The sequence below is a fragment of the Telopea speciosissima genome, chromosome 9 (assembly GCF_018873765.1).
Source record: "Telopea speciosissima isolate NSW1024214 ecotype Mountain lineage chromosome 9, Tspe_v1, whole genome shotgun sequence".
Classification (NCBI taxonomy): Eukaryota; Viridiplantae; Streptophyta; class Magnoliopsida; order Proteales; family Proteaceae; genus Telopea; species Telopea speciosissima.
In genome coordinates, this window is record NC_057924.1 from 12,080,131 (window position 1) to 12,106,750 (window position 26,620).

At 37.5% G+C, this 26,620-nt stretch overlaps 3 protein-coding genes across 5 annotated transcripts; 1 reads left to right on the plus strand and 2 right to left on the minus strand.

Annotated features, from left to right (window-relative positions):
* LOC122640419 lies at nucleotides 1-23,678 on the plus strand. Of its 3 annotated transcripts, XM_043833603.1 has the most exons (8): nucleotides 1-491; nucleotides 595-815; nucleotides 1,201-1,423; nucleotides 1,905-1,990; nucleotides 2,913-3,004; nucleotides 3,696-4,009; nucleotides 10,285-10,294; nucleotides 23,667-23,678. In XM_043833603.1, the coding sequence occupies exons 1-6, from the start codon at nucleotides 402-404 to the stop codon at nucleotides 3,995-3,997; spliced, it is 1,014 nt and encodes a 337-aa protein (XP_043689538.1). In that variant the 5' UTR covers nucleotides 1-401; the 3' UTR covers nucleotides 3,998-4,009; nucleotides 10,285-10,294; nucleotides 23,667-23,678. The 3 variants fall into 3 exon arrangements, with proteins under 3 accessions (XP_043689538.1, XP_043689539.1, XP_043689537.1); XM_043833604.1 differs by lacking the exons at nucleotides 10,285-10,294; nucleotides 23,667-23,678 and having other exon boundaries at nucleotides 3,696-3,824; nucleotides 3,858-4,491; XM_043833602.1 differs by lacking the exons at nucleotides 10,285-10,294; nucleotides 23,667-23,678 and having other exon boundaries at nucleotides 3,696-4,491.
* LOC122640416 (cytochrome P450 CYP736A12-like) lies at nucleotides 10,317-13,554 on the minus strand. Its single transcript, XM_043833600.1, has 2 exons — nucleotides 12,917-13,554; nucleotides 10,317-11,294 (listed from the first exon to the last, which is right to left on the minus strand). Exons 1-2 carry the CDS (start codon nucleotides 13,541-13,543, stop codon nucleotides 10,455-10,457), a joined length of 1,467 nt encoding a protein of 488 aa, XP_043689535.1. The 5' UTR covers nucleotides 13,544-13,554; the 3' UTR covers nucleotides 10,317-10,454.
* On the minus strand, nucleotides 22,246-25,655 carry LOC122640418 ((R,S)-reticuline 7-O-methyltransferase-like). The gene is made up of 2 exons (XM_043833601.1): nucleotides 24,850-25,655; nucleotides 22,246-22,558 (listed from the first exon to the last, which is right to left on the minus strand). The coding sequence occupies exons 1-2, from the start codon at nucleotides 25,630-25,632 to the stop codon at nucleotides 22,259-22,261; spliced, it is 1,083 nt and encodes a 360-aa protein (XP_043689536.1). The 5' UTR covers nucleotides 25,633-25,655; the 3' UTR covers nucleotides 22,246-22,258.
* Nucleotides 25,656-26,620: the final 965 nt, after the last annotated feature.

Here is a 26,620-nt window from a genome sequence, read left to right on the forward strand (position 1 = left end):
TTTATAAGGATTGGATTCGTTTGGGAAAATTTTGACGGATTCTCAGGTTTCAATAATATCTTTCCTTTTAGTAGGAATTTGGGTTTCGATGATTTCAGTTTTTATAGGGATTTCATGGGATTGAGCCCTTAAAAGAGATGCTTTTGTTAATATCCTTATTATGAGGAACTTTGCTGATTCTCCCTTTATAATTCGCTGTCCAAATATTAGAAAATAGAAAATCGCTTGGACCGATTTCTCCTCATCTCTTCACTTTTCTAAATATAAATTAGCTGTCCAAATAGCAATATATAGAAATCCCTTTTTTCAATCTTCTCTCTACCTCTTCTTCTTGGGTGGGGAGGGGTGGGTACTGGGAAATTTCTCTCTTTTTCTCTTTCTCTCTTTCTCTCTCTCTCAGAATGATTTTCGAGAGAGGGCCAACGCAATCGAACCTCGAATGTTTTCTAGAATGTACAACACCAATTGTTCGATCACAGTTTCTACCGAAGGTTCGTTCGATTGTTGTTCATCTCAATTGTTTCCTTTTCTGTTACAGAGTATGAATTCGTAACTTTTCTGGGTTTTCCCTTTTTTTTTTTCCTTGATTTGCAGACCGCCATGAAAAATCTTAATCGGCTTTGGCATCCTTGGGAAAGAGAAACAGTTGAGTATTTCACATTGGAAGATCTATGGAGTTGTTTTGGTGAATGGAGCGCTTATGGGGCAGGAACTCCAATTATATTGAACAATGAAGAAACTGTTGTTCAATATTATGTTCCTTATCTCTCTGCAATTCAGATTTTCACAAGCAATGCAACCTTAACCAGATTCCGGTAAGCCCTCATTCAATATTTTATGTTTTAGATTTCTTTCTCTGTTTTGGATTTATTTAGTTAACAATGCTTCAAGTTCCAGCTTCAAAACTGTTCACTTTTAAGACATTTTTCCTTCCTTTGTTCTTCACAGTTCAACAAATTTAGAGCCCAGATACCACCATATCAGAACCTAAACTTCCCAATCTCCATTCTAAACCAACCCTTTTTTCTGATCAGAAAGATCATATCTCAATTGATGATTCATGAACTACACCTGTATAGTTTCCATATTTACTTTAATTTCAAGTGAGTTCTATCTGTAATTGATTTGATTATAGAAATAAAAAAAACAGATGGGTTCCTCTTTGGGAATAAAAATTGATGTTCTAAAGCTTATTTACAGGGAAGAGTCTGAAGCAGGGGATTGTGAGACTAGATGTTCCTTCAGTGATTCCTGTAGTGATGAAAGTGAGAGTGAGAAGATGTGGAGATGGGATGGTGGTTCCTCTGAAGAATATGGTTTTGAGAGAGAAACCCTTTGGCATCTTAGTGATCGGTTGGGTTACCTTTACTTTCAGTACTTTGAACGATCTGCTCCTTATGGAAGAGTTCCTCTCATGGATAAGGTACCCTTTTTTTTTTTTTTTTTTTTTTTTCTTATTTATGTTTTTTACCCCATGAGCACTACTAATTCGAGCTTTAGAATGGTCTAGGTTTTTTCCAGGTTAGTGAAGCTGCTTATGGATTAGTTAGAATCCTTTTTCTGATTTGATAAAAACTTTTTGACTTTTGAAAAGATGCAAAAAAATTTTCTTATAATTCTTTTTTCTCACATTATTGCTTCACCTTATTCTATGTTACTCTATTTTGTTTCTTTTGGAAAAATTCACTTCTTTCCCTCAAGTTTATCCTAAATATGTGATGTTATTGTCAGTAGTACTTTTGTTAAATGAATTTCACTTGTCATTTAGGAAAAGAATGGTGCTAATTAACTCAAATATAATCTCAGTTATTTCTTTTAAATCAAGTAATTGACTTGACCATTTCCTTGCAAATGATCACCTAATCTTACTGGGTTTTTCTCCATTTTTTATATTTATTTTTCAGATCAATGGATTGGCTAGAAGATATCCTGGATTAATGACTTTGAGAAGTGTTGATCTCTCCCCAGCTAGTTGGATGGCAGTTGCTTGGTCTCTCTCTCTCTCTCTCTCTTTTAAAAAACACACACATGGATATAAAAGATGCCTTTGGCCTTTGGCCTTGCTTGTGTGAAACAGAATCTCATTAGAAACAGTTTTTGGAAGGACCTAGTTGTAGGGATTTGGGTGCCAGGAATGCATACTAGAATGGGTGTTTAGAAAAAATAGAAGTTGGTTTTTGTTTCTATAAAAAAGTCCAAAATGTGTGAGATGTATTTGGAACCAATAGATGAGGATAGAAATAGTTTGGGGGGACCTAAATAAATAGATTAATGGTTTTTCTTTAATCAAACCCTAAGATGCCCTTAGGTGGTGGCCCTATTCTACTGTGGTTTGAAGAACATCATCCAATGCAAAGGTACAAAACCATTCTGTGATGGATAATGCAATTAATCCTGTTAATAAAAAAGGACTTTTCATGGTTCATGTCTTGTGGGACAAATGTGGTGGATTATTTAGATGTAACTTTAGAGAGATCAGATGGTACTGATCATTTTTGTAGGGACCCTACCACCCAACACATCTAAGATTTTGTTTAAATGCTTACAGAAGGGCCAACATCATCCATGATTCACACACTAGCTCTAAACATCCCCATAATACATGAGCATTGTTCATGATTTTCTTTTGAAAAATATCTTTTGTCCTTTGTATTTATTTCAAAATTTTTTTATGTTAAGGATAAAAACAAAGGTTTTCAAAATAAATTGAAAATGATTTACTATCATGTCATTTTCATTGTTTTGTACATTTTTTTTATTTATTATGTCGATGAGCAAAAAAATAAATAAATAAAAATCACAATTTCTTTTCTTTATCAACTTTGATTTCAATTAAAATTTCCCTATTCTTATGATCTTTAGATTTAAGAGACACATTAAGCAAAGCTGATGAAGTCTTGTTTGTGCTTTAGGTACCCAATCTATCACATTCCCACAGGGAGAACCGTGAAGGATCTGTCGGCATGCTTTCTCACCTACCACACTCTTTCATCATCCTTCCAAGGTATGCTTCCATGGATTCTCTTCTCATGATTTCTTTTTTCCCTTCATTACATCATACCATGAGTGATGAGACCTTGGTGATGAGTTCCTGATGGACGGTTTAGATCAGCCACTTTCTTAGAGAGTTGTCGTATCAATAGTGTCATGTAGAATAGTATCATCTAAATAACAAAAAAAAAAATAATCCATGGTAAGAGAATGAGAATACACTGGCACCGTGGGAAACTTTTTCTTATAGGGATGCTGTTCTCTGTGCTGCAGTGCAGGCTACGCCCAGGCACATGGGGGTGTGTGCAATGATCACCCTGCCCCCCTGCACAGGCTGTCCATGTGCCTGGGCGCAGCGCTGCGGCACAGAGAACATTCTCCCCATAAAATATGGGATAAAGTTCTCTGCACTGGGGCATAGGGTACGCCCAGACATATGGGGGTGGGTGAAATGACCAGCCCCCCCTCCCCCTATGATGCAAACTCCGTCCCTGTTCCACCCCATGTGTCTGGGCTCAAGATGCACATGATACAATTAATAGCATTGTCCATGCTTTCATACTTTCTATATCAATATCACATTCATGTATATATATACGCTCAGCTCAATTGTTAATAAAACAAAGCCAAGGAATTGAAGTGTGAATGAGTGAAATAAATATCAATGGATGTTAACGTCATGAGTTGTCAATGTCAAAATATAGATATGGAACCAGAAGAAGAGATTGGAAGCTCAAAAAGAAAGCGAAAGGAAAGGGAAGGTATCGCTCTTCCTCCCTTCGGGCTCGCCACTTATAAGATGCAAGGCAACGTGTGGGTCTCAAGCAGTGAGGGTGACAGTGAGGGTGGAGGTGGAGGTGGAGGTGGAGGTGGTGGTGGTGGTGGTGGTGGTGGTCGGGACCAAGAGAGGTTGATGTCAATGTTGAGCGCTGCAGATTCGTGGCTAAAGCAGCTAAGAGTTCAACACCATGACTTTAGCTACTTCACAAGGAATCGTCATGGATGAACCAAAATTAATGTATCAAATTTTAACACCACCAAGAAAGCTTTTCCCCTTTCTGGTTCAAATTACTCCAACCCCAACTTTAACTTTACAAGGAAATACAAAACAAAAAGAGAACTACTTTGCTGTTGATTCTCATCCTTTTTTGTGTTTTGTTTGGAGTTATATGAGATCCACTTGGGACCCACTTCAGCTGTGATTTGATTGGAAGGTATATTCTGATTGAGTGGTCTCTCTTTTTCTTTTTAAATGTTTGGCCTTTGAGGGCATATGTTCCTACTTTTCTCTTTAGATGAGAATTGATTTGAATAGAGTTTGAGGTTGTGACTTTGAGAGAGAGAGAGAGAAAAGCATATGGAGCTCCTAAGATGTTCTTTTTTTGATGAAGTCTATGGAAAAAGACAGATGCCCTTCTTGATTAAGAAGAAGAGAGGGAATTTCATTCCCTACAAGAATATGAATGTCTTGCATTTGTGAACCAATTCAAAATTTTTTTTATTTAAAAAAATGAGATTGAAATCATTTTATTTAAAAAAATGAGATTGAAATCATACTCTCAAATCTTATGAACCACATACGCGAAAGATTGTATGGCCATGTGAAGTTGTCTTCAGTTAATTAAACATGTTCATGTGAAGTTAGCACAACCTAACTTGTACCCGTTGGTATAATTCTTTCTCATTTAATATTTGTAGTTATTCTGATTTTCTCATATGTCAAAATAAATGTTTAAAGTTTTTCTAAATTAATTTTTTAGTTGATTATATAAAGAATATCTCAACAAAATTTGAACATCAATAGAAACGACAAGTAATAAGTATATAGATTGAAACATCGGGAATTAAAGTTACAATTTGTTAAAACGTTAGGTACCCTGGGTGTCATTTACCTTTATATATATATATATATATATATATATATATATATATATATATATATATATATATATATATATATATATATATAAATACTTCTTTACAACGTAAATGATAAAAATCTGACTAATTAACCTAATAGGAGTATGTGACTAAATGACACTTCTATAGGTGTACTTATAACTTAACACCTTCAGTTAATAAAAATATCATTAACTTTATGATCACAATAAACGTAATTTGGCTTGTCTTATTTCTAGTTATTGTGCTTAATTGCATGTATTGCCATTAATTAGATGATCAAAATTTCTCTATGACAAATGATATCAGATATGGCTCTGTATGAGTTATTGATCTTAATCCCATTAACCAATATCTTAAGACTCACGCCAAGTGTCTAATCCAAATTGGTTAACGTACATTTAATGCATTAACACATGGTTAATCACAAGTGGTTTCATGTTTCCATTTGTTGGTAGTCTAAGTAGTATGTTATGTGTACGGGGTCAATAGCATGTGCGATCGGGTCGACTTTCACTCTTTGGTCCTGGCTACTGTGTACGAGGTCCTTGTGCTTGTCATGTTATCTATCCAGTTTATGTTTCGTGTTTTTCTAGCATTGGGCGCGCATGAATGAATAGCCCTCTTTCTACCCCAAAAAAAAAAATAATAATAATATGTAATGAAGCTATGCATGGTTAAAGTTTAAACACGGCTTACTACACCCTCTCCCACCCCAACACCACCTCCCCAAAATAAATAAATAAATAAATAGGGTAAGAGATCTCTACTTGGTGGCATGGTCTCTACATAAGCAACTGGGCCAATGGGTGAGCACGCCTGGGTATCTACTCAGGGGGCAGACGTCATCTCATGGTGCCCCGTGATAGAACGTAAGAAACATACCCTAGTAAGGATTATTATTCTATAAATGAAGAGATAATATAATCGGAAAACAACCTCTCCAGGAAGTGGGATAAGACTGCATACGTTATAACCATCATCAGACCCTACCGTGCCAAAAACTTCGTGCATTGGGTATGTCCTTTTTTGAACGAAGAGATAACATAAAGCTGCCCTTTGTATGTGTCATGAATTGATGGTTTCACTACCTTTGACATTTGAGACCTTAATTTGATCGCATTTCACAATTGTCAAGGGTACAAGAAATTCGTTTACATAAGAAGAAGATTTTATTTTGTCTCTTAAGATTATAACAACTTAACATTTTGGTTTATCCACTTTGACCTAAAGGAGGGCAGCCATCTTATTTGGCCTTATACATATATGGTTGCTCATGACCATTCTCATCTTATCTAAACAAGAATGTGAAACCAACCTTATCACTTTGACTACACACTATCGTAGTTCTTTGTTCTCAATGAACCTCGATGGTTAAACCCTATAAGGGTCTTGTGAATCATAGGATGGTGACTGAATCTTCATTGCGGTGAAGGAAAACTTTGTCTAATACATTAACAAGATCTTTGACACTACAAACCCATAAAATAGGTGGAGAGAAAATTAAAGATTATTTTTCTGATAGTTGATTGGTCATATGACTTTTATTTACATAGATAAGTATATTAGAAATCTTGGTTTAACAAATACTTTTTTTGTTATACAAAAATTGATAAGTTTTCATGCACGACCATGCATGTGTATGACCTGTATTAAATGCAGTTATAATGGTAAAAATGTCCACCCAAAATAACAAAATGTCGTTGCCTCATATTTTACAGAGTCAATGAGAGAATCTCTTTATATTAATACCTTCCCCTTAAGGTGGGGAAAAAAAACTTTTAAACTCATTGGTATGGACTTTGGGCATTGATTGGTTATTGCTTCCTAGGCTCCTAGTAGCAAATTTCATATATTTTTAATAGGGCTCTAATTAAAGGACACCTCTATAGGTGTATTTAAACTTGACACCTTCTAATTGCCCATTTTCTTATTCCCAAAAGATCTTTATATTGGGGGATATAAAAGAGTTTTAAAAAATAACTAGAAAATTACTTATTGTTATGTCATTATCTAGAGCTGTCATTGTTTTGCATATTTTTCAAATGCATATGTAAAATGACAATATTTATCCTCATTAAAAAAAAAATGTAATATTTTTTTGGTAGAAAAAAAATGTTATATTAAAGGGGTAAAAAAGTCAAGTTTCATTTCAAATTATCTAACACCTTAAGGGGTGTCAATAAGAAATTTTCATTTTTAATTTGGATAATTATCTGTTAAAGAAATTATTTGCTACCAATTCTTTTTTTGTTTATAATAAAAGATAAATAACCAAAAAGACTTATACAACATACTTTTTGTACACAAAAGAGTGCCCATAGATACTGGTGAAAGACGAGAAGAAGTCACAAAATGATAAATGCAGTGGGGAAGGGGTGACAAAGACAGGCATATCAGCCAGTAAGTTTTGAATTTTTATGAACTGGGTTACTACATGCATCGGCCAAAATGACAAAAGAAGTGTGGGCGCTTGCACCCAGACGCAAAAGCAGGCGAAATGACCATCCCACCCCCATGAATGCGAAACATCTCACTCCTATTGATGCTACTACAACTTTGAGGAACATTTCCACTGGCTTTTGTCTCCGTAGGCTTCTCAACTCCATCTCCTCCGACAGTTTCCTAGTAGTATGCATGATAATTCCCTGCAGTGGCCTGAGTTTGATGGCCATCTTCCACTAGGGGTGTCAATTTTGGATAGGAACCGTCCCGCTAGGAACCGGAACTAATCCACCCAATAGCTTCTTGGTCCGGATTTGGTCTGGTCCCAGGAACTGTTAAGGAACCATTAAAATAAAAAAAAATGACCAGGACTAGATTATCATGTAATAAAATCTGACGAATTATGTCATATAAAGGAAAAACAACTTCAGAAGCTGTGTTTTTGGTATTATCTCCACTCATACCTAACAAGTGCAATGTATAGATTATTATTTCAATAAAAATCTTCATTCACGAACCACCAAATTGGCGATAACAAATGGCGAATTATTATAATAGTTTGCTATTTTTAAACTCGCTCTCTTTTTCTTTGCATAAACAAAGTCTAAATATGAGGAATTATGTGAAAGTTGTAGACATCAAAATTAGTTCAAGTCTAACATATCTGTTCGCACGAGTTGATAATATATACATTGACACATTGGAACGTCTACCGTTTCTCTAGAGCAACTCCTATTGTCCTTGTTTTAGGCTCTACATTATAATAATGTTTGGACCCGCTTAGGAATCAGAACCGAACCACCCATTACTTAATGGTCCTAAATCGCAGATTTGGAATCGGTGAGCTTATTGGTTCGGATATGGTCTTGACATCTTAGAGCCGGAACAGCTAGAGAACCAGACCAATAGCCCAGAACCTGACCAATTGACACCCCTACCTGAGTACCTTCCACTACCTAGCTGTGGTGGGTCTCAGCCTTGCAAGGCGGAGCAGGAAGAGCCTTCACGGATTGGAACCCTGAAGGTTAGCCCAGGGAACAAGGGCCAGTCCTCTCGGCCTTTCCATCTATAGGGCTGAGCTCTACAGTTGGGCGGATTTATCATTGATAGGCATAAGCCCATAGTTCTGGTTCTTCTCAGGCGGAGGCCCACATCCAGGTACTGGGCCTGCAGGTATGTTGGACGATAAGGTTCTGGAAGTTAGGGCCCAGGCCTATGATTCCTCAGCCTCAACGAAAATTTCGAAAATTAGACTAAAAAGATGCTCAGCCCACACAGCTCATTAAGCCCGATCCATTTATTACTTCGGTTGTAACTTATAAGTGAAGAGCTAGAGCCCATTGCTGACAGCCCATCTAACTTGGTTCCTCTTAAAAGAAAGGCTTTAGAGCTTCAGAGCCCACTCATCCGGGGCTCTCAACGTCTGCAACTCTGTCCACGCCTGAGAGTTCCATCTCTGTCTCTTCCAGCCCTAGTCGATTGGCATAAGGTGAAACAATGGACGAAGACGCGGCTAGATGGTGATATTTAAGATTCTTTGATTTTGCTTTGCCTCATGAGATACCTGAGCAATAAAAGAGGGTTTGGGTGTCTGAGCTCTCTCTCTCTCTCTCTGTGATTTTGGTGGGCAACTTTATGTTAAGGGAGAAAGAATATTACCTGGTCATGTGCCGCGCATGGCCCTTGCGTCTAGACTCTAGACACAAGACCTTACTAAATGGCCACAGAGGACCATACTAAATGACTGCCGCGCTCTTGGGAATTTCCTATTCTTCCGTTGTTCTCCATATTCTATTCTGCTATAAATATTCACATGCATTTTAAGATCAAGAGATGATTCATTGCCAGCTCTCTCTCTCCTCTCTACTACAATTGTTGGAAATAGGCTGGATCTTGGATTCATCCAATGATCCATCACATCCTATAGAAAATAACACAATCCCCTACAAAATTGTTGGAAGTAGATTGGATTTTGGGTTCATCCAATGATCCATCACGTCATATAGAAAACAACACAATACTCTCATAGCAAACCATACAATATAAACTAAGAATGCGATGTAATAATTCATAGAGAAGAGATTGAACTTACCTTACACCGTTTGTATGTGGATGGTGAATAATCAAGAAAACTCTATCTTGATTTGAGTCTTACATAGCACCTCAGACATCTTTTTTTTTTTTCTTTCTCATTTCTCTCGCTCTTATGGTAAAGTGGAGAAGAATAGAATGAGGGCTGCAAAGACCCAAAACATATATAGTATATATATAATACTGTATAGACCTTAAACCCTAAACGACAATGGGTTATATTGGGCCAGTATATCCCTAAATTGAAGAGTGAACTGAATCGGTCTGTGCAAATTGATTCTCACCAATTAATCAACCTAAATAATTAATTAAGCCCATAATTCTTACACTCAGAACTCACAAAACAAGAGAGAGGCTGTCGGGCTGACACATATGCGTAGAGAGGAGAAAAGTAACATTGTATAAAATAGTATTAAAGATCTTGTTTCTAATACAATTGACAGTTATTCATTTAGGACATCAACAATTTGAACACCAAGATCCAAAATATTCAACAGCGATAAGGACCTCACAGGTCTAGGGGCTAGTTATAAAATAGCATTAAAGATCTTGTTCCTAATACAATTGACAGTTATTCATTCAGGACTCTGATGTGATGCAGTTCAATATACACATATATGTATACTCACATTTCTTTTGTTTAGAATCATTATTCCTAATAACACATAATGCATTGACCATATTAGCGAACAATTTAAGGTTTAAACCTAAGGTCAAGGTACAAACATACGCTCAATATATAATACGATGCAAAACAATTACTAAAATTATTGGATTTAATACACACATAACTACAACATATGATCTCTTAGAATAGAAGGAGGAGGAACTACTTCAGAAAAACACACTTGTGAATAGAAAGTCTATAGTTGCAAGCATCCTTTAAGGCTCAAGGATACCTTATTGAATTGGAGGCTTGATTTATGTTTCAGCAATGCAGATCTCTTGCTATAGCCTTTCCTCATAGAGATGTAGTCAACATGGTTCATAGATTTGCTACTACTAGTGCTTATACATAGACTCTCCTCTCATAACTTAGAGACATGAAGACGATAAGTTGGAACAGCGAGGAGAGGCTTCGCCCTTGACACTGTTAGGCCATACATCTCATTCATGTCTAAATCACTAGGTAACATTCCATTCGGAAGCGTCCAATCGAAGCAATGAACCAATTGTGCAAGAACTAGTCGAACCAGAGTTAATCCCAATTGCAAACCAGGGCAAACTCTACGACCTGATCCAAATGGGATAAGTTGGAAATCATGTCCTTGAATGTCGACACCGTTGCCTATAAATCTCTCTGGGAGAAATTCTTCGGCGTTATCGGACCATACATTAGGGTCTCGACCTATTGCCCAAGCATTTATAATAACACAAGACTTCTTAGGTATGTAGTAATCATCAATTGTTACATCCTCCATTGATTCACGAGGAACAAGCAATGGTCCAGGAGGATGAAGCCTCATACTTTCCCTTATCACCATATTCAAGTATTCTAGGTTTAATAAATACTCTTCTTTCACAAACTTATCCATACCAACAACATTCTTCAGCTCTTCTTGAAGCTTTTTCATAACTCTTGGATGTTTCAAGAGTTCTGAAAATGTCCATTCAATTGTGGTTGTTGTTGAATCCATTGAACCAACAAGCATATCAACCATGATTGCTTTGATATTTGTTCGATCCATCATGTATTGCTGCTGATCCTTTATTCTCCCATCAGATTTTAACATCAAAGACAACATTGTATCTATGAAGCCCTTGTGATGATCCTTGTGGTCTTTAGTTGGTTGAAGGTGATTGTCAATGAGCTTCTCTAGGAACTCATCAGCAACTTTGTTCACAGCTTTCATATGACGAGTCAATCCCTACAATAAGGAATCAAATTAATGTGTTACAAGAGAACAATCAATTTTTGGAACATGAAATTGAATTATTGAGCCCTAGCTAGCAAACGTGTGGTTTAGGAACTCTCTTATCTTGAGCTTCCATTTTGTGGTATATATGTGTACGATGTTTGAAAAATGGACCCAACTGATTCAATGGTAACTGGACAAATTTGGGTTGAGTCTAGTCATGGAAATGCCTTGGATTCAAATGTAACATATGAGCCCAAGGCTGTCAATTAGGTCAAAAATTGACAGGTTGGGTCAGTTCTGTCTAATTCAGCTCCTTGGTTCTGTCGTAAAAAATGATGGGCGTTGAAATCGTACCTTGTCTCTATTGCGTGGAAAATTTCTCACTGTTACAGGGAAACTAATGGGGGTGGTAGACAACCTTGCTAAAGAGGTGGCTATTTATGGGACCTCTAAAGCTTTTTCCAATCTCCCTTCTCAAGTGTGGAATGAGTTGAATTGGGATGTTCAATATTGTACCAAATTTCGTTTTGATTATTAGCTTTTGTTAGCTTGTTTTTGGGATCTAGTTTCCTACTGATGGCAATGTCGAAGGTGGAATCCTAGATTTCTTTTCATGTCAGGAGAGATGAGTCTAATTCTTCTTTTCGTTTTTCTAATATATTCTTGCTGGCTTTTAGCATAAAAAGAGTAAGAACCTATAACATACAAGAACCTATAACAAAGTAAGAAATAATGGAAATCACAAACAACAATCACACAAAGCAAAAACTTAGTGTTCATCCTCACACCTTTGTCAGATCGATTACAAAGAAAGAACCTCACTACAAATTTATCGTAAAACCCTACATAAATATCTTTTACAGAAATACCCATATAGTGAAAACCTACATAGGTATACTTTGTGCAAATACCCACATAGCGAAACCCTAGATAGGTACAATTTATGGAAATACCCATATAGCGAAACCCTTGTATCACTAAGGCCCTTTAGAATTAGCCCACTTATTCACTAGAGGCATACTAATTATACTCGGAATGGGGATTCAAACAAATAAAGTAGCCTTATGTTCAGATTTGACAATACCATACCATAATCAAAAGGTATAACAGCCCGACCGACCAGACTTAACATAAATGTGGCCACTGAAGCCATTCTAAAAAGGGATAAATTAACACTACATGGTGAAATATGTTCTTTTAGAATCAATTTCGAACCATCTGCTAGAGGTTGTAACAATTCGAACAAACCCATCTAGCTGATTCCGATCTAATTAATTTTGTTCTAAATTGGTCAGAATCTGTTGGGAATCGGTCAGATTCTACCTGAACCCTAGAAAAAAATTATTAATTGCCCATTTGAGAATGGGAGGATAGAGTCAGGTGCTTGACTCACCCAATTCAGATCCTTTACGGTGCGTTGCTTGTAGCGGCCTGAGCAGCGTAGACTGAGCCGTGCATGCAATGACTGCCTTACCCCTGCCCAAATACCTTGCCCGAGCAAGAGTAAGGCGATCATTGCATGCGCGGCCCAGTCTGCGTCGCACAGGCCGCTATGGGCAGCACACCATAGAAGATCTGGATCCTTGACTCACCTGGTTTTAAAACAGTGTTTGAAAGTCACAGAAACTTACCTGAATATCAAGTGAGCCAGGAATATAATCATCCAAGTTGAAGGCACCAGAAAGCCTTAGAGCTTCCTTAATAACTGGTTTGATATTGAAGTTATCATCCCTTTCGCCCAATACCATGAGGTAAGTCATTTGCTCGATGAGTGATCCAACCTTAGCAGTGAAATCCACCATGGTACCGGCTTCGGCATCTTTCTTGAGTATTTCAACAAGGCGGCCAAGCTCTTCTTCCCTCATTAACTTGAACAATCCAATCTTTGAGTGGCCAAAGAACTCAGTTGTGCATAGCCTACGCATTTTAGTCCAGTAAGGGCCATATTGGGTGAAGGCTATACCTTTGCCACCATAAGACAAATGCTTGGATGCCATGGTGTTGGGTCTACTAGCAAAGATGGAATCATAGGTCTTGAGAACCAATTCAGCTGCTTTAGGGGAAGAGACTACCATGGCTGGGACTTGGCCAAGTCGAATGAACATGATGGGTCCATATTTATTGGCTAATTTACGGAGGCTATGGTGTGGGAGCTTGCCTAACATGTGGAGGCTTCCGATGATTGGTAGTCCTCGAGGACCGGGCGGCAGTCGGCGATGGCCGATTACATTCCGGCCACCAGTAAACCACCAGTACATCACTCCTAGAAGTAATAGTAGAACTGCAATGAAGTTCCAAGAAGACATTTTGGTCACGCTTGGTTTCCTCTGTGTCTGTTCTTCCACATAAACAGAGAGGAAACCAAGCGCCTTTAAATAATGATTGGCTGTAGGTTGGGCTCTAATTTTGCAAATGGGTCCAATAAGATGATGCGTCTGGTGTTTGAGATCCTCCTCACGTTCGGAGGGGGACCCACTGTTATGATCATTTAGTCAGTTTCCTTAGTGAGTGAGATCTCTTTCAATCTCTGCTTTTTCTGTGAGTGAAAGAAGAGATGAAAGAAAGAAGAAAATGTGCTCTCTCTTGGGTTATGGTATGATTACGTTTTTTCTATGAAGGGACGAAAATGAAAGTATTTTGGCTTTTTCGTATTTTTCATGGCAGATTTGAGGTGAGAGAATTGTGATCTTGTGAAGTGACATTTATTTGATGAGTTATTTTGTAATCCAAGAAGGGTTATTGTTCTTAATGTTTTTGGTAGCCTTTGATATTGTCTAGAGAAAAGAAATTGTAATCCCATTATTTATCATAGTGAAAGCTTTACTTGAACAAAGTCCTGTGGTTTTTTTCTTTCACCTTGAAAAGGTTTTTCACGTCAAAATTGATGTGTACTTTTGTAGTTTGGAATTATTAATTTGTTTTGGTGTGTTATTACTATACACATATTTGAGTATCATTGTGAATCTGCGTTAACTTGCACACATGTATTAAAGGATTGTTTTTCCCAACATATGAGACTCCAAATTGCCCTAATTTTTCATCAACCTCATGGTTAAAATGCAAGAGGGTGGGGATCTTATCCAAAACCTGTTGGATTGAAATCATCAATTTTGTTGAATATGAAGAAGAAAAAATAAAAGAAAATTTTATAGGACAATCATATGATTGGCTATGATGTATAGTGTGTAGTGTTCGACAGTTAAGAAACATCTTATAGATAAACTCAGGGTAATTGAATGAGGATGTTCAATGTTGAGATGAATGTGTAACAAAACTTGAAAAGATAAAATAAGGAATGATCATATCAGAGTTGATTTGGGAATAGTTCCGATACATGATAAACTGCGAAAAAGTCATTTGATGTGGCTTGACCATGTTTAATCGAGACCTTTGGATGCTCTAGCATATAAGAGTGGTTTGATTCAAATTGAAAGAGCTAGAGGCGGACATAAAATGATTTTAAGAGAAGTGGTGAGGACAGACATACATAACTTATACCTTGTATCAAATATGACATTAAGGAAAGTTGATTGGAGGATAAGGATCCCTGTAGCCGAACCCATTTAGTTGGGATAAGACTGAGTTGTTATTGAGGGGGCTAAAAGACCACCCTACCACAACCCCCAATGTGACAACTCGCGCGCTCTCATTGGTCTGCACGTGCCGAGGCCACACTCCCCCCTACCTGGTCTCATCTCTCTCCAGGTATGAGTTATGAACCTATGATCCGATTCAATCCGATACAAGTCAACAAATTTGATCTATATGCAAATTCTTAAGGTAGTTTTCACCTCAATTATTTACAATTCCAACTTAATTATTTGATGCGTGAAACACGTACGCAGTTAAACTTGACCTGTTTGGTCATGGATTTGTAGCTGGGTCGAACTATTTTGTTACTAGAGATTTCCTATTGCAATATAAATGCCAAAACAGAGTAGACAAGCGAAAAGGAAGGAAGAGAAAAATTATACCACATTTTAATCTCTTTGATGTGATAATGCAACCATCGATTCAGGAATATGTCGATAATTTTGGACCTCAATACTGTCCATTAGAAAAGCATGCTGAAAAGGTCATTGTGGGGAAACTAACTCTTCTCAGGTTTTCTGTCCGGTCAAGTTCATAGGTTCCTCTCATAGGGGGTTGGAAATGACAACCTCACCCCCTGCCCAGGTGGGGTGAGGTCGTTATTTTCGCCCTCCCTATGAGAGGAACCTACGAACCTGACCGGGCAGGGAACCTAAGAGGAGAAAATTTTCATTGTGGGTGGGACGTTTTGTCAAACACTTGACTCGCAGGTGCAACTGCGAGTGCAACAACCGTCAACACTTGACTCATAGTTAAGGGTGTCAATTGGGAGGATTCCCGGTATTTGGGATGGGACGGTACCGGTACCGGTATCAAAAGTGCCAATCCCAGTATCGTCCCATTTAGTTAACGGGACCAAACCTAGATCCCAGTCCCGATTACTAGCGGGGCGGGACGGTACCGGTTCTTAAACGGTTCTAGGCACTGTAGAAAAAGGAAGAAGAAGTTTAATTGTTTCTATCAATGCGGGTTTATTAGTGTTGCGGAATTTTTTCACTATCATAAAATCTAAGTTGTCTACTGCTTTTTATAAAACAACTTAAATTATGAAATCATAGTTTTACTTCTTCAAACTCCCTAAGAACACATATAATAAGCTTCTCATTTTTTTAAATCTAGAGAAGTCCTACAAAATGGAAGAATCCTGTTGTGTTTCCTCTTTGATTTTCCCAAACAAAACTCTATTTATCACACATGTCATATGATAATATGGTACGAAGTATGAAGTGCAAAAAGGAAGAACCTAGTAGATGTAGTTGGTCGAGGGAGGAGGGAGGAGGTAGGAGGGAGTAGCAATGTAGCAGATTCTGTGAGGAGAGACTTCATGCTACGACTGTTGATCTGTTGTTCCTCTTCGTATTCAAAAGACAATTAGTAAAACCCTAATAAATCGTAATTCTTATATCCTTTTTTTTTTTTTTTTTAATCTTATATACTCTTTCTTTTTAAAAGATACTAGTAGTTTCGGTACCATTTGGTACCTAATTGGTATTTCGGTACTGGTACCGTTAGAAATTCCATCCCAGAACCGTCCCGTCCCATTTATCATTCGGTACCAAAATCAGATATCAATACTGTCCCATTTACTAATGGGACGGTTCCCGGTTCCGGTCCCAAATTGACACCCTTACTCATAGTTGGAACCAAAGATCACAACCTTAATTTTCCAACCATGATTTTAAATATCTGAACCCATTAGTTCTTTATTTGATATATATTTGTGATCTCATCTTCTCAACCTCAATATTTTATACGTTCTGGACACCTTAACGCTTGACGATCTCAATTCAAAATCGGGGTTAAAGAGAATTAACTAGACTGCAACTTTGGAAGTATTTAAAATTGTATAGTAGACTTTTTTGAAATTAAGGTTGTGTTTGATATGTTTTTTTTTGGAATGAATTATTGACCTAGAAAAAAAATAAGAATGCATACCATATGCAACATGAGTATTTCCCCCATGATGAAAAAATTCTCTCCGACACACGCCCCGAGGACAACTCCGGCCATCTGATGCACGCTACACTAACTGGCGCACTAGGGAGGATTCAAACTCTCCCTCATGGGTCACATGCAGCTAATCTCTAGATTATTGAAGTACCAAATAATCATAGTGACAATTTTGGATTCAAAAATAATTTAGAAGGAGAATAACCCAGCTTTAATTCCATTTTCAATTTGAAAATTTCATCTCAAAAAATGAAATGTTGCAAAATAAAATTAGTAGATAAATAATTGTCCTAATTAAAATTTTGGGAACAAATAGAAGGTCCATTCTTAATTTTTTTTTCATTGGAATTTTGTTAATAAACATTAATTTTTGGGCCAAAATAATTTGATTCCTGAATTATTTATCATAGTGGAAGTTTTACTTGGACGAAGTCCTGTGATTTTTTCCTTTCACTTTAAAAGGTTTTTCCACGTTAAAATTGGTGTGTGCATTTGTAATTTGTAATTATTAATTTGCTTTGGTGTGTTATTACTTTATACATATTTGGGTATCATTGTAGATCTCTGTTAACTTGCACACATATATTAAAGGATTATTTTTCCCAACATATAAGACTCCAAAGTGCCCTAATTTTTCATCAACCTCATGGTTAAAATGTAAGAAGGGTGGATCTTATCCAAAACTTGTTGGATTGGAATCATTAATTTTGTTGAACATGAAGAAGATAAAAAAATAAAAAAAAATTGTAGGACAATCATATGATTGGCTATGATGTATAGCGTAGAGTGCTTGACAGTTAAGAAGCATCTTATAGATAACCTTAGGGTAGTTGAATAAGGATGTTGAGCTGAATGTGTAACAAAACTAAAAAAGATAAAAGAGGGAATGATCATATCAGAGTTAATTTGGGAATAGTTCCGATACATGATAAACTACGAGAAAGTCGTTTGATGTGACATGACCATGTTTAATCGAGACAGACATAAAATGATTTTAAGAGAAATAATGAGTAAAGACATGCATAACTTATGCGTTGTATCAAATATGACATTGAGCAAAGTCGATTGAAGGATAAGGATTCCTGTAGTCAACCCCATTTAGTTGGGATAAGGTTGAATTGTCATTGAGGGGCTAAATTAATGACAACCCCACCTCCCATAAAAGACAGAAATCCCACACCCCAATGTATCAACCCGCACGTTTTCATTGACCCGTGCCGAGGCCACTCTCCCCCTATGTGGCCTTATCTCTAGGTATGAGTTATGAACTTACGATCCGATCCGATACAAGTCAACAAATTTAATCTGTATGTAAATCCTTAAGAAAGTTTTCACCTCAATTACATACGATTCCAACTTAATTATTTGATGCATGAAACCCGTACGCAGTTAAACTCGACCTGTTTGGTCATGGATTTGTAGCAGGGCCGAAGTATTTGGTTACTATAGATTACCTGTTGCAATGTAAATGCCAAAACAGAGTAGACAAGTGAAAGGGAAGGAAGAGAACAATTATACCACATTTTAATCTCTTTGATGTGATATTTCAACCATCGATTAAGGAATATGTCGATCATTTTTTACCTTAATTCTGTCCATTTGAAAAGCATGCTGATCCAAAAACTCATTTTTTAAAATTGAATAGTAGATTTTTTTGAAATTAAGGTTGTGTTTGATATATTTTTGTTGAAATGCATTATTGACCTAGAAAAAAAATAAGAATGTGTATCATATGTAACATGAGTATTTCCCCCATGATGAAAAAATTCTCTTCGACATACACACGCCCCAAGGACAACTCCAACTGTCTGATGTGCCTTGCACTCATTGGCACGTTGGGGAGGATCTGAACTCTCCTCCATGGGTCACATGCAGCTAATTGATCTCTAGATTATTGAAGTACCATACAATCATAGTGACAATTTTTTCTACCAAAAAATAAAAATAAAAATAGTGACAATTTTGGATTCAAGAATAATTTAGAAGGAGAACAACTCAGTTTTAATTCCATTTTCAATTAGAAAATTCCATCTCAAAAAATGAAATGTTTAAAAAAAAAAAATGGCAGATTAATTATTGCTCTAGTTAAAATTTTGGGAACAAATAGAAGGTTCATTCTTAATTTTTTTCATTGGAATTTTGTTAATAATCATTACTTTTGGGACAAAATAATTTGATTCCCAAATTATCTATAAGGACCAAAATTTTGAAGCAAGAAATTTGCTGGTCAGGTTATTCATTTTCTAGATTATTTACAAACGCTAAAAAAACTCATGAATTTTTCCACCATTTATCAAATTGGTCTAGATTCAATCCATAAATTCATGAATATTCTCTATATCTTCTTCTTCTTTTTTAAAAAATCGAAAAATTAGTTTTTTTAATTCGTAAAACTCGATAATATGGTAATACTAGGTGAAGATACCGATACGTGACAGCTGAGACATCCAACGGTTGAAACTCAATATAAAACCCCCTCTGTTTCTCACTCCCTCTCCCCTGACGATGGGCCTGTAAGTAAGGACTTACAATATTTCTCTATAAATTGACAGTGGGGCAGAGATTCAGGGAATCACTTATATAATCACGTTATTTGAAAACTGAAAATCTATTATTTTCCAGAGTCATTTCAAAGAGCTTCAACCAAAAAAAAAATCTATGAATTATGGGGAGTAACACATTTTTGTCATGGTCAACATGGGATCTTTATCACCTCCAGTTTGCTGACCGGCCCAGTTCCCCAATTCCTCTAACAAAGGGGGGCTGAAATGACCTCTCTACCCATGCCCAAACACCTTGCCCGGGTGGGGTCCACCATCCCCCTATTAGAGGAACTGGGGAACTGGGCCGGTCAGCAAACTGGAGGTGATAATTTTCCGTCAACATGTGAAGAAAGGAAACTAAGAACTTTCAACTGCTCTCTATGATGCGACAAGAGAACAATTATTAATGTGGCTCGTGAGTTTGGAGGTAATTTGTTTGTTACCCTAGCCAAGCTAGTCTTTTATTCTACCATTAGTCATATCTGCCACGGGTGGGTGGGTGGGTGGGAGGGGGGGATCTTCTATAGTGCCGTAATTTACGGTGCACTACAATGCCGGTCTGAGAGTTCGACATGTGGAAGATGTGACATTCAATAGTGCCAAGTTTGATAAGAAAGAAAAAAATAAAAACTATCTTACATCCTCCACCCATACTTCCGATGAAGATTTTTCTATGTGTTGAACTCTCAGACCCACAATACACCGCAAGATGCCTCCACAGTAGAGGATTTTAATCCATATCTGATGTGAGAAGAATTTTAGAATTTAGAGAAATAAGACAAGTTATATAATGCAGTATTGGTGGAGGGAAGAGATTCTCATGGACGGACTCTAGAAGAAATAGGTTTCTCATTTCACAACTAGAAGCTATAGGCAATGTCCACTGATATCTAGGGTTGGGTCCAATGTTGCGTTAGGTGAGTTTTCTGGGTTTCGGAGCTGTTTGTTGTTTGTCTTGGTCATGAATATATTTCTATTGTACAAAGTTGTCATTGCCCTTAGGAGTCCTATCCAACGAGAATGAAGCTAGAGAATCTCTTCACTGTGGGTGAAGAGAAACTCGATCCACAAATAACAATCTTTTTTTTTTTTTTTTTTCTTTTTCTTTTAATCAAACAAGAATAATTTCCTTAATAAATGATAGAGACAAGAATATCTCCTGAGTGGGGATTCGACTCCTCTGCTTCCAAAGCTAGGGCGTCACGTGGACTGACAATGATCTAATGGTTCTTAATTAAAATTTCAAATTAAAGTAGCAAACCAAGTGGATTGGGACTGAGGTCCTCACAAAATGCAAGTAAAGTTAGAGGAATGAAGAATAAAAATGAAGAAATAAGATAAGAAAAATGAAAAAAAAATAAGAATAAAAAGAAAGAGGCAAGCTCAGGAAATCATGCTTGTAAATACATGTGATATGTTTTAGGGGAAAGAGAACTTTGTCCTGAAGCATGGCTCCTGCACCAGACTCAGGCCCTGCAAAATGACTCTGTCACCCCCGTGAAAAGTTGAAATGCTGTCCCAATTGATGCTTCCATGTGTGCTCCCATTGGCTCCTGCATTGGTGCAACAGCTGCACTCCTAGACAGAACTTTTCCCCTATGTTTTATTACCCTTTATATCTAAGGACTGTCAAAGGGTACAAAATACCTTACTCCTTGATGGACCGGCCCAGTTAATGGGAGTCAGGGCTGAAGTTCGTCCAAGCCTCTTCAAATCTAGAGAATCTGGGCCTGGGCTTGCCTCTCTAACCAAACCTATTTATGAAAGGAACTACAAAGCTCTAAAGCGATAGGCCAGCAGTTGGTCGTAAGCTTTGTCCAAACTTGGAGAATATGGGCCTGGGCTTGTCTCTTCAACCTACCCAATTCATGAAAACTGCAAACTTTAAGCTAGAGATTAAAACATAACCAAAATTTCCTCAAGCCAATGTGAAGGAGGAATTCCCTCACCGATGATTCTCATTGGTGTTGGATGTGCATCGGGAAACAATGAAGGGTATATATAGAGAGAGTTTGGATCCTCTGGTGCCGCCTGCCTGTGCGGCTGGCGTGAAGCCTCACACAGGTAGGGGCATGGACCCCATCCAAGCAAGTTACTCGGGCAGTGGGTAGGACGGTCATTTCGCCCTTGCCTGTGTGAGGCTACACGTTGACCGCACAGGCAGGCAGCAGCAGAGGATCCCGATCCAAGTATTGATGACCTTAAAACTTCCTCCAAAACTTATTAGACCGAGTTTTCAGTCACGCACGATGAACGGATGGGGCCCGAACACAGTGGGAAATAAGGATAGTTTGAAGGGGCATATCATTGTGGCATCCCAGTGGTGGTATTCCTTTCACCTATGGCTAAGGGTGTCAATTGGGATAGTTCCCAATATTCGGGACGGATCCATACCAGTACCGATATCAAAGGTGCCAATCTCAGTACCATTCCATTTAGTAAACGAGACCATACCTAAGTCCCAGTCCAGATTATTAACGGGACAGGATGGTACCAGTTCTTAAACGGTTTTAGGCCCAATAAAAAAGGAAGAAGAACTTTAATGGTTGTAAGATGGTTCCATTATTAGAAAACAACTTGGAATACAAAATCAAGATAAATTTCATGGTTTTAGTTTTCACACTCCCTAAGATCAAATGTAACTCCCTAAGATCAAATGTAAACTTCTCAAAACAATGTCTAAGAATTAATGACAACGAAATAAACAAGCTCATATATGATTTTAGTGTCATCACAAAACACGTTTATAGAAATAGAACTAAAGGTAGGTTCATTAGCTGAAACCTCTATAAGAGAAAATACCACTAAAATTCATCAAACTAGATTACTTATTGGATATCCTTGCCAAGGGTTCGAAGACAAATTAAGCACAATAATCAAGAAATTAAATCACTCTGGGTAGGCTTCAATAATGGATGGAAGAGCTGGAATCTGGATGATTTTATGGTGAGGAAAGCCTGCTTCCTCCAACAACTTCTTCCATTCTATCTTGGTTCTCTCTTTCCCTCCAGTGGCATGTGCAACCATAAGTAAATCAAAAACCAGTCCAGTTTCAGCAAATAAGCCTTCACCTTCTGGCTCAAGTACCACTTCAACAATGATAATCTTTCCACCTTTTTCTGGCATTGCTTTTCGGCAATTCTTCAAAATAATTATGCAGTTTTCATCACTCCAATCATGCAGTACCCACTATACATTATGAAAGAAATATAAGAAGATGGCATTAGCAAGTGTTAGAAATAATCTCACATTGGAGGCTGATTTCACATTCTTAAAATTACTTATTTTTATCATCCAAGAATGTGAAATTGACCTAAAAAGTATTCCAAGAATGCATACCAAACACTGTCTTAATATATTTAGTTGAGCTTCTATTTAATCTTGTTCAAATTTTAAATCAAACATTCACATGACAAAATAGAACATTGAAAAAAATTGTAAGAACCAAAAGCAGATTAATCACATAATAGAAATGAAAAAAAATTATCAAGTGATACCATATGTTGCCCTTGAGGGCTGCCGAGTGTAGTACAGCCTAACACCTAGGAGGTTTGACACGTTTTGTTCCTCATTTACCCTAAGAATCCTCTACTACCCCCACCAAAAAAAATTCATTTTTTTGGAGAAAAGATCTCTACCTAGTTGCGTGGGGCCAATGTTTCTCCTGCGCCTAGACACAAAACCACCCTATCCCCATGAAAAATACAACTCTGCCCTCATAAAAAGATAAAAATCCATCCAAGTAAATGTTTGCCTACACATTCCCATTGATTAACATGCACGTGCAGACTTTAGAGGCACCAACAACGTTCTCTTTTTTCTTTTTTTTTGAGTTTTTTCTGTAAGTGTCAATTTTTTGTTTTTTTTTTTTGGTTTAAAAATGGAAATTTGAAGTGTCAAATATATATCATATGGAATTTACCTCGTCTCTAGGGAGGCGTACTCCTAAGGTGCTGTCAGGGGGCATCCAGTGACTGAGCTGTGCCGCACACATCTCAGTGTGCGCCTAGAAATGTATGCTGCAGCCCAATAATTGACAACACACTGGGTGTTCCCTGTTCCCTGAAGACGAACCTGATCCTACCATATGTTGATTTGGACCGTTAAGTAGTGCCTCAAATGTATGCATAAAATGACAAGCATGGATGGCTCCAAAGTCCAAACCTATAATGTGAATCGGTAGGCCCAATGCACCGGAGAGATCCCATCAATCATTGAATCATATATTACACGTGGCAAGCTACCTGTCAACGTGTCCTTTATCCTTATCATAAGATAACTATAAAAGAAAAATAAGTATATATATGTCGTGAAAGAAATCCTTTCCCAAAAGAAAAAAAACAAAACACAATTGATTGTAGCAATGTAGCATGGTCTTTCAAAAATGGTAGGTGAATGGAGACAAAGTTCCTCTACACTCACCGGTCGAATTTTAATTCTACCCCTCTATTTGAGTTTTTAAATTGAAAAAAATATATATATTGAAAAAATGAAGGACTTACTAGGGACCTGATTCATAGTGAAAAAAACTCGAAAAAACTCATCCGTTAATCGTCGATATTGTTACTATGATTTTTCATGGTTGTTTCCTTCAATCAATTTTTGCATTAAATGATTGTAATTTTATTCAAACGGTTATTCATTTAAATGCTCAACATACAGTCATTGGTTACATCACCAATTTTCATAGTTGACCAGTGGTTATATACCTTCAGTTTCATCAGTTTTAACATCTCATAATGGGAATAAGTTTCCACAATTTCATTTCTACAAGTAAGAAATGGTTATATATATTTTCGTTACACTTAGTGGAAATGAGCTTCTTCAATCAATATGAATCATAATAGCCTTAAATTTCTCAACAATCAAATGCACTAACTGTACTGACACAAGTGACCAATGAAATGTCAAATGCCATAACGTTACAAGGACCCTCTAAGAATAATGCCCCAACGGATATGCGGTCGTTACAGTTCATTTGGCATCTAGTTTGAAATCATGTATTTTCATTTTTATTTTAAAGACGAAGGAAAACAACATGACTGAGTACCCTTGTTAAGAAGGCTCAGATCTTAACTGTAGAATTAACTCTTTGACCCAATGGATCATCTGCACGTATGTGTAGGTGAACGTACATCTCAGAGCCAATCCCATGTTTATTTTGTTTTTCATAAATAATCATACTCCCTTTATAAATGGCAAAAATAGGACAGATGATTACCTCTCACACATTAATTCGTGCAGAGGAGCCGAACTCCTTCCATTCTATGGTTTTATGAAGCTTGTAATTCAGTAAAGCTTTTTTTACCGAAAAAACCCAAAAAAAAATAAAATTCATCCATATCTAACTATTCACATCCAATTTAAGATAATTGCTTTCGCATGGAATCCAATCAAAAGAAAAACACAAAATGATGGAAAGTCGCAAGGATGTTAATTAACCATTATTAAGAGAGAGAGAGTTAAGTAGTTAAGGTTACCTTGAGGAAGAGAACATCAGCTTTTGGAACGGAAGCAAACATATCACCTCCAACGTGAGAGACACCTGGATACTGAGGTGCAGTGTCAACGACGTGTGGTAGGTCAAAGTTAATCCCTTGTATATGCGGATGAGTCTTCACGATCTCCGCCACCGCCATCCCAATCCCTCCTCCCACATCCACCACCACCGTCCCAGATTCCATAACAGCAAACCCTTCTCTGTACGCCGACAACATAGCCTTAACAACAACCATGGAAGTGCAAGCCAAGCCCTCGTTGAAGAGAGAGTTGAACTCTGGATTGGCCGCAGCGAAGTCCCAGATGTGGCAACCATGAGCCTTGGCGAAAGCCGTGCCGCCTTCTTGGATACATTTAGTAAAGTAATGCCAAGGCGCCATAAGCCATGGATGGTCTTCTGCTAACACCATTGCTGCTAGGGTTGGTTCGGTGGAGTCTCTTAGTAGCCATTTGGAGGAGTTGGTTAGCCCATAGACAGCTTCTTTGTCGTCGGAATTGGGTTTTGATGAGGTGAAGATGCGTTTACGAACTAATAGCCTCATGACTCGTGCGAGGCAGTTGATGTCTGGAGAAGGAGAGCCGATGCTTGTGGCGATCTCTGATAAAGTAATGGGATGACCATGGGAGTTTATGATATCGGCTATGCGAAGCTCAACTGCACATTTTAGGACCATGGATTCTGCGAAGCTAAACATTATTTTCCATATCTCTGCTTGCCCTTGCAGTTTTCCTTCCTCCTCCACCAACTCTTCTTGCTTCATCATCTCTCTCTCTCTCTCAATCTCTCCTGCTTGAGAGTTTCTGATTCGGAGTGACTATGACTCTGTAAGGGGTGAAGAAGAGATGGAATAGAAAGCACACAAAAGAAAGAAGTTTAAGGGAGAGGGCTCACTGAGCAAGTAGGATATATAGGGATCTTCCCGGACAACACTTGGCTGCTACCCTGGTTGCAGCAATGTTCCAGCTGACCCCATCATAGGTGCAACACAGACAATTTGGATCCTCTATGGCGCGGTATCCTGTTCTGCTTGTGCTGCGTAGACATAAGACCGTGCACAATGACTGCCTTACCCCCCGCTTGAAGATAAATTACGTGGCATTTCAGTGATCACTATACCTTCATTGCCATCAGTATGATCAGGACATATAATCTACTTGCCAGCCACCCCCATCTAACTTAGAATTTCTACCAACAACTGCCTAGCTCAGTTGGTGAGCCGTGGTGCGTCTCATGCCCATGTTCACCAGGAGGTCTCGAGTTCAAATCTCCTTGCTGGTACCTTATCCTCTCCCCGGTTCCATTCCCCCCATTCAAAATATATATATAAAGCTCTCAATTCAAAAAAAAAAAAAAAAACTCAGAACTTTTTTTTTATGGAGATATGCCACGTGTAATCATCATAACCATTAAAACCTAACTAACGAAGAAAGTAGAAACCCTTAATGAGGTTTGAATGAATCAGATAGAGAAATAAACCAACCAGTTGTCTATAGACTTTTCAAAATGTTGTAGGAAAAATTTCACAGACATCCCTTAAAAGTATCCAATATCTCAGAAATTTACCATATTTGATCAAAATGTCACAGACATCCCAAACGTTAAGCACAGTTAGTACCCAAAGGTGAAATATCCATTTTACCTCTTAGTTATTTAAATAAAAGGACAAAATTGTCATTTCATCTTCTTCTCTAAATATCCATTTTACCCTCTTAGTTATTTAAATAAAAGGATAAAACTGTCATTTCATCTTC

What these genes read in the sequence shown, in the direction of transcription:
- LOC122640419 (XM_043833603.1), top strand. Translation starts at nt 402, where the DNA reads ATGATTTTCGAGAGAGGGCCAACGCAATCGAACCTCGAATGTTTTCTA. An exon ending in GCAACCTTAACCAGATTCCG is followed by an intron (nt 816 to 1,200) that starts GTAAGCCCTCAT and finishes GCTTATTTACAG; the next exon opens with GGAAGAGTCTGAAGCAGGGG. An exon ending in TCTTTCATCATCCTTCCAAG is followed by an intron (nt 3,005 to 3,695) that starts GTATGCTTCCAT and finishes GTCAAAATATAG; the next exon opens with ATATGGAACCAGAAGAAGAG.
- LOC122640416 (XM_043833600.1), bottom strand. Translation starts at nt 13,543, where the DNA reads ATGTACTGGTGGTTTACTGGTGGCCGGAATGTAATCGGCCATCGCCGA. An exon ending in CTGGCTCACTTGATATTCAG is followed by an intron (nt 11,295 to 12,916) that starts GTAAGTTTCTGT and finishes TCCTTATTGTAG; the next exon opens with GGATTGACTCGTCATATGAA.
- LOC122640418 (XM_043833601.1), bottom strand. Translation starts at nt 25,632, where the DNA reads ATGATGAAGCAAGAAGAGTTGGTGGAGGAGGAAGGAAAACTGCAAGGG. An exon ending in CTGATGTTCTCTTCCTCAAG is followed by an intron (nt 22,559 to 24,849) that starts GTAACCTTAACT and finishes CATAATGTATAG; the next exon opens with TGGGTACTGCATGATTGGAG.